Source organism: Protobothrops mucrosquamatus, unplaced genomic scaffold (genome assembly GCF_001527695.2).
Source record: "Protobothrops mucrosquamatus isolate PMUCROS unplaced genomic scaffold, P.Mucros_1.0 scaffold78, whole genome shotgun sequence".
NCBI classification, from domain to species: domain Eukaryota; kingdom Metazoa; phylum Chordata; class Lepidosauria; order Squamata; family Viperidae; genus Protobothrops; species Protobothrops mucrosquamatus.
The window spans coordinates 1,986,270-1,997,070 of record NW_015386455.1 but is presented as its reverse complement, the minus strand read 5'-3'; the positions used below and the strand labels follow the sequence as shown (position 1 = coordinate 1,997,070).

The window sequence follows — 10,801 nt, the reverse complement described above, 5'->3', positions numbered from 1 at the left end:
TAAATAATTTCACAGGCATGACCAAGACTAAACTCATGAGGGTTTTTGTTGGTGTTGTTATCTGAGTAAAGTTGAATATCTTGGTTATGTGTGTTTGTCTTCTAATTCAATTTATTTTTTAATTTTTATACTTTATTTAAGAAAAAAAAGCTGATTTTCTACCTTCATTCTTGCAGGAACTTCTGTTTTTTATAGACCTTGGGATTTTTTTCATTTTCCTCTAACATTGTAGAATACATGCACAGAATAAAGTATGACACAGATTAGACATAAGGGAGCCATAGAATCAAAGGTCTTACACCTTCATTCAAGATATTTCTTGAAATTAACCCTTTTTATATGGCCTACCTTAGGGCAATGCATTTGTACATCTTACAAAAAATTTGGCACGTCATGAGTAAAACAGGTAATCCTATAAGCAGGAAATATCTGCTATCTCAGACTTCTAAGAAAAAGGTCTCCTAGAAAAGGTTGGGAGAGTGATAACTTAGATGTCCATTCATACATAGTGTTAAAAGTTCCCATCCATTGGCAGATGCAGATTATTACCAGAGTGCCCTGCAGGAATGTTCCTGCAGGACACGGTCTATAACTTGAATTTTATTTTTCTTAGTTTTAAGTTCTATAAAGAATAAGAAAACATTGAGAGAGTTTTTATCATCATGTAATATCTGCTTGGGACACATGGGAGGGAATAGCTAAGGGAAAGGGATTCCTTAATTTTTTACCCTGTGATCTATCATGCTGGCATTTCAGAATATTGGCATAATTTCTTTCCAAAAATTTGTTCCTGTACTTCTCAGTCCAGTCTGGGAAATCAGATGACCTTTGCCAATCAAAGAGTCAAAGTGTCTCCATCTGTTGGGGAAAAAAATCTTGTAGAATGTCTCTCTAGATCAGTATGTGTACAGTAAGAAATTCCCTGGCAAGTTTTAACATTAAAATATATTCAAATGATGGATACTGGTAAAATTAAACATATCTCTTGCTTCATAGGTGACAGAGGAGATGCTATAAATTTGCCAGGAAGTAAAGGTTCTAAAGGAATCCCTGGAATTGCTGGACCACCAGGTATTTATGCATATGTAATGTGTACATGAGTGCATTTATAACATAGAATAATTCATTATCAGATGAAATAGCTAACTAGAAAATAGATTTATTAACAGTTGTATGCGCTTAGGAATTACTACAATAGTTTTGATGCATTTCAATATCATTACAGAAGATGACTGAATGCTCTATTTAATTAAGATAGACTAATTCCTAAATTGTCAAGTGCTTTGTAAGTTTGTCATATTTAACTTATTCAGGATCTTTATCATGAAACCATGATAATGATTCCCATTTCCAGATGGAAAACTAAGATTGCAACGTTCAGACTACTCAGAATGCAGCCCACTCGTTCTATCTTTCTCTCTCTCCACACAGACACACTTATAATTAAGCTCCAGGGTGACTCAACGTTCTTATTAGACTTTTGTTCTTCTTTGTAACTAAATAGAATGTTGGAAAGAAATTATGTAAAGGGAATCAAGACTTTTTCTGTCCACAACTGAACAGAGCAGAACCAAATTTGGTGTGGAAAGGAGAGGCTAGCAAAGGAAAGATTGGGTTTGAAAATTGACTGGCTTGGATATGTAGAGAAAACCATTGCCAAAGAGAACCCTTGTGGACAACATCTTGGAACATTGCTGACTGGCTCATTCCCTTCTTTCCTTTCTCCTGGCCATGTGGCCCAGAGTGGAGCATATGTGGTCTGCTGCCCTTGCTTTCCAATGCAATCAGGAGCTACAATCAGAGATACAAAACAGGGCAAGTGCAGAAATATTTACACAGATACAACATTTTACTTTGTTATACAGAAGAAAATATAGACACCTCCTATCATTCCTGCTAGTTGGAAAGAATTCCAGAAGCCATGATCTAAGGCTCTCCCTACCTTAAACAGTTTTGAAATAACATAATGATGGTATGCATTGTTTGAGTTCACCACTTACAATAAGATCTTATATGTCTGTCTTTTGATCTGGTTTCGGCTTGCCATGTTGAGTGAACCCAACTAGTTATGGATTTAATTCAGTAAGAGAGTTAAATAAATAAGCTGGCTATCATGTCAAAAATATACATCATCAATATCACCAAATTAAATTAAATCTGCAGTAATAAGTTTAAATGTGGCAGATGTGTAGCCTTCTAAGTTGTTTTGCTTTGTAATGCCTATAATTTCTAATGGGGCTATGGAATTGTGGGGATTTAATCATAAGAACTCTAGTTTAAAACATCTGGAGAGATCCCTGTTGTCTCTCCCTGAACTCCTTTAGAGCATGCACATGCTTCTCCATAAAAGTCTCAGCAGATGACAGTATTAAGAGGATCAGGCCTGGAAAGTACTTAGAAGGGAGAGTAAATATATCCATTAATTTCTCAGGAATCTAGCCTGGGAACCTGAAGATAACACATTTTGGAATCTCTAGGAACTAAAATGATGAAAATTTACAATTTTCTAGACAACAGCAAAAAAAGAACCTTTGTCCCATAGTTGCTTTGGTCCCTTGTTAGCTTGTTCTACATGTATCTCAAGTACCAAGTAGATAAAAAATTGTAGGAAAACATACAAAGAAATTATACATGAGGAAGGAATGAGAATTACAACATTTATTGCAATGACCTGATTACTATCTATTGCATGGGTGTGCAGAATTTGTTTTATAAAGCAACCACAAGATTTTTCATGATATAAGTAAAAATACTATTAACATATAAATGGCTAGCATGTTGATCAGCATTGTGTTATAGGTTGAACATAGGCTAGTATCAAGCAGAGGCCAGTGGACTGCCAATTGCCATGACTTGGGCAGTTTATCAGTGGTTTAGGTATAGGTTCCTTTCTAATGATTTAGGCCTATGCTGTATTGCCTTCCTGCCCTAGTTGACAAGTTGGGTTTCCTAGTTGGGCTTCCTGTATTTCCTTTATGTTTACTTACGGTTTACGTTTTTGGGCAACTAAAAGTCTACTGAAACAAATTAGCCCTATACCCTCTGGTGCAGACACTACCCTGGGGATTCATCCCAGTTTGGCTCACTGACTCATATCATCCTATCCCAAAAAGTTCCAGCCAGTCTTAATTGACAGCCATTTCTTTAAGGCCACTCTTGGCCTGTAGACATCAGGTTGTCCACATTTATTTTATATAACTATGTTCACAATATGATTCTTAACGTTTGAAAAAATACCACTCTTCTCCTCTTGTTGACCCTTTTAGGAATCCATACTACAAATCTGAAATATTTATGAAATAGCATCAAATGGAGACTTCATGGGGTCCAGTGTGTCAGATTATTGTGATATGTTTTTTTCATAATAAAAAAAGATAAAATGTCCTAACTTTCCTTTGTTTCCTTTCTTCCCACTTCGACCCCCAGTTCCTATAGGACCACACCTTCCGTACCTTCCGGGAGTTCCGAGGGTCCCCAATTATCCTGGTCCTCCACTTCAAAAATATAAAAATCTATAAGTGTTTATCGTTACAAATATCCAAACAGGGTAAATAGTATGAGTAGACAATGTGATACTTAGACACTGAAAAGTTGCAAACATACCCACTACGCTATTCCCTTTACAATAAAACATTTTATGCTTAGTGCAGAAAAGACAAACAACCTCAAAGCATGAGATAAGAAAAAGGGAAAATAGTTACAACTGGTTTAAACTAAAAGAATTCAGTCTCCCTCTCCATTGTTTCTATACTTGGTTACCACCCTTGTTTTCCCCACATCCATAACCACATTGCCTTGTGTTCTTCAAATTGTCTTTTCTTTCATGTTTTTTTTAAGATCTCATCAAGTCCAGGATTTTTTAAAAATTTTCCCTTTCCTGTTGATGTTTCATCTTCTATAATATAATTATTTTGTAATTTGATTACATGTAATTCATTATCGTTATTCATTATCTTTATCTTCATTATCTTTGGACCTCACCAAACTACTGCTTCTAACTCTTTTATTCAAACCATATTCATTCATGATTCTATCACTTTCAGAACCTTTTAGCACTATTATACCCTTCACCAATTTTCTCAAACTTACAATCATGTTTTTAGATTTATAATAATTTTTCCACCATTATATACAAGGACTTATGTGTATACCACATATTCAAAACAGATATTTTGTAAATAGATGCTCACCAATGGGGTTCTGAATGGACCCATCAGTTTTCTGTATTCTCTTGTTTCATTCCCACCTGTCTGTCCATGTCACCTAACAAAAGAACTACTTGCTTAGATCACATTCTTGTAAAATGTTGCACAATTTTTTTCTGAAAATTTATCCCAGGTTCTTTCATTTCTCACTGTTCATTGCAGCATAAAATGCAACTATAAAAACAAGCTATGAATTTCTACTTTTATACATACCCACAACAGTCCAGCTAATACTAGTTCATACTACCTGGGAAACATTTTAGTCTGTCATTCAAACCTGCACTTTCACCTTCGTGAATACATTCATTTATACCATTTATTCTTATATTCCAAGCCACAATATTTCATATGTCATGATTGTTACCAGGTAGCAATAGCAATAGCAACAGCAATAGCACTTAGACTTAGATGCCGCTCCACAATACTTTACAACCATCTCTAAGCTGTTTACAGAATCAGGATATTGCCCCCAACAACCTGGGTCCTCATTTTACCGACCTTGTAAGGATGGAAGACTTGAGCCCCATCAGGATTGAACTCTTGGCTGTGGGCAGACTCAGTCTGCAATATTGCATTCTAATCACTGCATCACCATGGCTCCTTAAATCCACGGTTGTCACCAGATAAATCCATATATAGAGAGTTATTCTGTCTATTAGGAATTCCAAATGATATTTTTTTTAATCAGATAATGTCATCTAGAGTATCTAGTCCATTGAATTATCTATTGCTTGAATTACTGTTTGTATATATTTGCTTGTATACTAAAACTGCCCAGAGGACCTGCCAGCTTTCTCTCCATTGCCATAATCATCCAGCAATGATCCCATCTTGCCCTGGCTAGTGGTCTTCCCAGTCAGTAAATAGGGAAATATCAGAAACAGAAAGCAACTGGCCCTCCACCCATGCAAATCACTTCACCATTTTAGCTTCCCAGTAAGAGAGGGGTAAAAAAAAAACCAACATCCAGACTATCTCTACCTCCATTTGGCAGAAGAAAGGTGAAGCAGAGAAGCAAGGGCACTTCAGGGCATCGGCTTCTGGAGGAAGGGCAGGGGAATGCTACAAAAGTTGAGTGTGGGTGTTCATCCTGCTTTCAGTTGAATCAAGGCATTTTGAAACTATTGTTTCTGGACTAGGAGCCAAATCACTTGACTTGTGGTGTTACTCAGCTTGGCTTTCCAAGACAACTGGAAGCCCCAGAGCCTCATGGGGATAGGCTAGAACAGGGCTTTTTAACCGGTGGTACGCATACCACTGGTGGTATGTCAGCACCTGAAAGTTGGTATGCGTATGTTGGGTTGAAAAGCACTGTAAAAAAAAGTGTAAAAAGATGTGTAAAAGTGGATGAGGTGAAGCAGTGGCAGCACCGCACAGGCTTGTGAGAAAGTCAACTAGAGCTGCGTGAGGTGTTGCCTGGGTTCTGCTGAGAGCCAAGGATCCACACGCACAGCTCCAGCTGATTGGCGGCAGCAGGCAGCCCCACGCCATCTTCAGGCGGAGATTCAAATGGAGCTGCACGAGGTGTTGCCTGGGTCTTGCTGCTCCAGCTGATTGGTGCTTCCAATGCACACAGAAGAGAAAAGGAGGAAAGGGAGAGAGGAAAGGCGATAAAAGGAGCAGGTTTTGGCAGGAGAGGGAGAAAAAAAAAAGACAAGGGGGGAAGAAAGCACAGCCTTGAGGAGAGCAGTCAGCTGGAAGTGCACTGAAGAGAAAGGGGGGGGAGAGGAGATGATATAAAAGGAGGAGGGGAGAGAAAGGATATAAAATAAGGGGAAGAGAGAAGAGAGGATATAAAAGAAGGAGGGGAGAGAAGAGAAGATATAAAAGAAGGGTTAGAGAAGAGAAGATAGAAAGGGAAAGAAGAGACAATATAAAAGGAAGGGAGAGAAAGGATATAAAAGAAGGGGAAGAGAAGATATAAAAGAAGGAGGGGAGAGAAAGGATATAAAAGAAGGGGGAGAGAAGAGAAGAGATAAAAGAAGGAGGGGTGAGAAAGGATATAAAAGAAGGGGGAGAGAAGAGATGATATAAAAGGAGCAGAGAGAAAGGATATAAAAGAAGGGAGGCGAGAAGAGAAGATATAAAAGAAGGGGGGAGAGAAGAAACGATATAAAAGAAGGGGGAGAGGAGAAGATATAAAAGGAGGGGAGAGAAAGGATATAAAATAAAGGGGGAGAGAAGAGAGGATATAAAAGAAGGAGAGAGAATATAAAAGAAGGAAGGGAGAGAAAGGATATAAAAGGAGGGGAGAAAAAGGATATACAAGAAGGGATTGGAGAGAAGAGAGGATCTAAAAGAAGGAGGGAGAGAGAAGATATAAAAAAGGGGAGAGAAGAGATGATATAAAAGGAGCAAAGAGAAAGGATATAAAAAGGGGAGAGAAGAGAAGATATAAAAGAAGGGGAGAAAAAGTATATAAAAGAAGGGGTAGAGAAGAGAAGATATAAAAGAGGGAGAGAAGAGAAGATATAAAAGAAGGAGGGAAGAGAAAAGGCATAAAAGAAGGGATAGAGAAGAGATTATATGAAAGAAGGAGAGGAGAAAAGAGATGATATGAAAGGAGCAGAGTGAAATGATATAAAAGAAGGGAGAGAAAAGAAGATATAAAAGAAGGAGGGGAGACAAAAGATATAAAAGAAGGGAGAGAAGAGAAGATATAAAAGAAGGAGGGGAGAGGAGAGAAGATATAAAAGAAGGAGGGGTGAGAAAGGATATAAAAGAAGGGGGGAGAGAAGATATAAAAGAAGGGGGGAGAGAAGAGAGGATATAAAAGAAGGAGAGGGAGAGGAGAAGATATAAAAAGAGGAGGGGTGAGAAATTTGTTAAATGAGTTTTGCCTCATTTTATGACTTTTCTTGCCACATTTGTTAAGTGAATCACTGCAGTTGTTAAATTAGCAACATGGTTGTTAAGTGAATCTGGCTTCCTCACTGACTTTGCTTGTCAGAAGGTTGTAAAAGGTGATCACATGACCCTGGGACAATGTGACCATCATAAATATGAATCAGTTGCCAAGCATCCGAATGTAAATCACAAGACCATGAGGATGCTGCAACGGTCATAAATGTGAAAAGTCACAAGTCACTTTTTTCAGTGCCGTTGTAACTTCGAACAGTCACTAAGCAAACTGTTGTAAGTCAGTGACTACCTGTACTTTATCACTTTGTTCCTTTTTTTTTTGGTCAAGTTTTTGACACCTTGCTAGGCGACTGGTGGTACTCGAATATTGCCATATCGTTAAAGTGGTACAATCTGTGAAAAGGTTGAAAAGCCCTGGGCTAGAAAATCATTTGCATGTGGAAAAAGCTGGAGGTCACTGAGAAGCATTTGAAGACCTCTAGCCTAGTAAAGATTCAGATAGAAAACAATGACAGCAAAGGAGTGTCCTTCTTTGAGGAATGCTCAATAGCTACAGTATGTTCCTGTGTAGGCTGGGATATTTCTTAAAGTAGCTATTATGGGGAAAAAGACAGTTCAGTAGCTTAAGGGGGATCTGGAACAGATCAGTGCAAACCCTGCCAAGAAACACTGCACAATTCCCTGATTACCAAAAATGTCTCCAAGAATGCAGTGAATCCAAGAAAACTTATCATGCTCACGTTAAAAGATTAAGGAAGTTAAGTTAAAAAGTCAACAGTTAAAATAACAATGTTTGAAACCCAATAAATTTATGCCAATAGATCATCTGGCTATATATTAATATAAAGTAATAAGTGGCATAATACAATAAATTTTGTACAAAACCAGCTCTTAAAAAAAGCCATCCACTTTGTTCCCTATGCCATCCGTCTGGTAAACTCACAAGATTCGTTTTTCTTGCTATGCACATGTATACATAACTCGAACTAGACTGTTGTTTCTCTGTATCATATAATATATGGGGTATATGCATAATTCTGTATTTATTTATTTATTTATTTTTGTCATATTTATGTAGTGTATATCGGAGGTGGTGACCCTTTGAGAGCTGTATGCAACAAAATTTCATTTTAATGTATGCCGATTGGTGTACATTCAAAGTGACAATAAAGTTATTATTCTATTCTATTCTATTCTTTTTCTTAATGGTAATCTTGATTATGAAGGGGAACTGATGCAAATATTATTTCTTTAAGGCTTTTTATTCCAACCAAAATACTAAGAAATGTTGTAATTAATATTATATATAACATGTGAGATGTATCCCCCCCAAAGTAATATTTATTGTGAGAAATTAAAACAGTGGTTTGCTAATGAAAAATCCTAGGTTTTGTCTCATCAAGCTTATTTTCTTATTTATTCTTTTCAATAAAATCATAATCCATTTGATAAAAGATCTAAAAAGTTGTTGTCCAAACAAGAAAATTAAATTAAAATAAAGCAAGAGATCCAAATCCAGAGAATAATGTATAATCAGATTTTTAGAGAGTGACAGCCTTGTCTGATTGTCCCGTATAATATAGCAAATATTTTCTTTGTCTAAATTTAGAGAATATGGCTTGAAATTTAACAGAAGCCTTGCTTAGTCCAAGATGTTGTTTTGCTCTATTATTTCAATATCCATTACCAATTCCTTTCAATTATAATCAAGAGCACCTTGCAGACTCAGTTACATAAGCTAAACATAACAAATGTGGCATAGCCTATTTCCCATTATATCGGTTTTCAGTGTTAAAATAATAAACAAGGGATTCTTGCAAAAATTGATTTGTTTTACCATTATTGGAGAAATACACTAATACTTTAATGTATATATATTTATTTGTTCTGTAGGATTCCCAGGGCAGATTGGGGAACAAGGTGCATCTGGAGATCCAGGTTTCCCTGGATCTTCTGGTGACAAAGGAAGTGTTGGAAACATTGGCCTTCCAGGAAGAAAAGGTAAATTAAATTCTGTCAATAGAGTTGCTACTAATATGTTATGGGCTACATTCAGTGGCAATTTCTCTCTTTTTGTGTTTCATATCCGTTTAAGAAATTCTGTCAACCCTGTGGAATTATTTTGGGAAAGTCTATGAAAGGATGGGCTAGGTTTTAAGAATCCATTCCATTGGCAGAACAGCTTTGTAAGGACCAGGACAGGAAAAGTCAGAAGCAAAGAACCTGAAGTCTAGTAATAGAGGCATCATCTTGGCAGAGGTGTCAAACATTCCTTTTACTGAGATACCAGTGACTCTCAGTCCATTATGATACATGGGCAGGGGAAAGAGATATAAGAGCTGAATCTATGTCTGCTGTATCTTACAGTTTGCTGTAGCTGCTTTTCTTTGTCGTTAAGGGCTTTTTTTTAGTACTTGCAATAATTATCTGCCTGTGAGTCTCCTTGTCAGGCTTCATCCATATACAAAATTAAATTTATGCAACTAGCTTTTTCTTGCATTTTCCTGCATTTGGCTCAGTAGTGTGTGCTCCAACTTCTGTTACCAATGGTGTTACAATAGCATAGCAGTTGTAACATTAGCCTGGCTTAAAATTTTTTATCATTTTGAAACTCAGCAAAAATTTTCAAAGAATTCTGTATTATATGTTACTTAAATTTGTAAATAATACTGATTTTGCTGTACTTTTGGAAGGTGTGCATGGGATCAGAGGACTTCCTGGATTAGATGGTTTGCCAGGTACTAAAGGCTTGCTAGGATCACCAGGTATGTTCCAGTTATTAATTGTGACATATAATATGAAGACCTGATTTTTATTACAGATAAGTGATATCCAACTTGAAATCAAACAAACAACACTTCCCCCCAGCTTCAGAGATGGTAAATTTGGATCTATAGACACTTGCAAAGCTTTATAGTTGTCATTAGCTTCATTAGTTTCCTCTGTAGCAAGGAGCAACTTTTACCGGCTGAAGCTATTGCTATAGTTTATATTGATGCTCTTAATGACTGACGTCCTAAAAACCGTTCATTTTGATTACTGCAATGTGGGGCGCAGTTCAGAAACTTCCAAGTACAAAATGTGACAGCTGGAAAACTGGCTTTAATGAGTGTTATGATTATATTGTACTGTTGGTACATTATTTTCATTATTTTCCATTTAATTTCTGGATCCAATTTAAAGTGCTAATGTTAAGCTAGAAAGCTCTTTGTTATTGGGGGCCATAATATCTGAAAAAGGACTTCTAATTCAGAGCATATCTGAGAGTGCCATGCTGAGATATTTGAGAGTAAGTCTCTTCAGCAATAGAAACCCAGAAAGGTTAAACTACAGTATTGTCTTTTTAGTGTTGGGCCAAAATCTTCTCCTTGAGTCTTGCTTAAAAGAAGATCTGGATCTCTGTGATCTTCAAGTGCTATGGTTGTGGCAGAAATTATAAACAAGGTACAAGTAGAGATATTGCTTCTGGTTGTAAATTGGAGGAGCCTCCTTCCCCCATCACAAAAAAACATGGTTCTGGTTTCCTACCAAAAAAACAGATAAAGAACAACTTGAGGATTATTTTAAATGTCTTGGAATACTATGAAATTCATCCAGGGAACCAGATGGCACTTATATTTCTTGATGCACAAAAAGCCTTTGATAACTTAAATTGGCAATTTATGTTTCAACAACTTCAAGAAATGGACTTTGGTGAAAATTTTAACAAAGCAATTCAAGCAATTTATAAGAAA

General features: G+C 36.7%; 1 protein-coding gene across 1 annotated transcript in view; it reads left to right on the top strand.

Annotated features, from left to right (window-relative positions):
• Positions 1-10,801, top strand: part of COL4A2 (collagen type IV alpha 2 chain) — a 234,063-nt gene that overhangs the window by 198,321 nt on the left and 24,941 nt on the right. Inside the window, exons 36-38 of the mRNA XM_029283411.1 lie at positions 997-1,071; positions 8,961-9,068; positions 9,761-9,832. Of these exons, the coding sequence (XP_029139244.1) occupies positions 997-1,071; positions 8,961-9,068; positions 9,761-9,832 (255 nt within the window). The remainder of the gene's footprint in view (positions 1-996; positions 1,072-8,960; positions 9,069-9,760; positions 9,833-10,801) is intronic.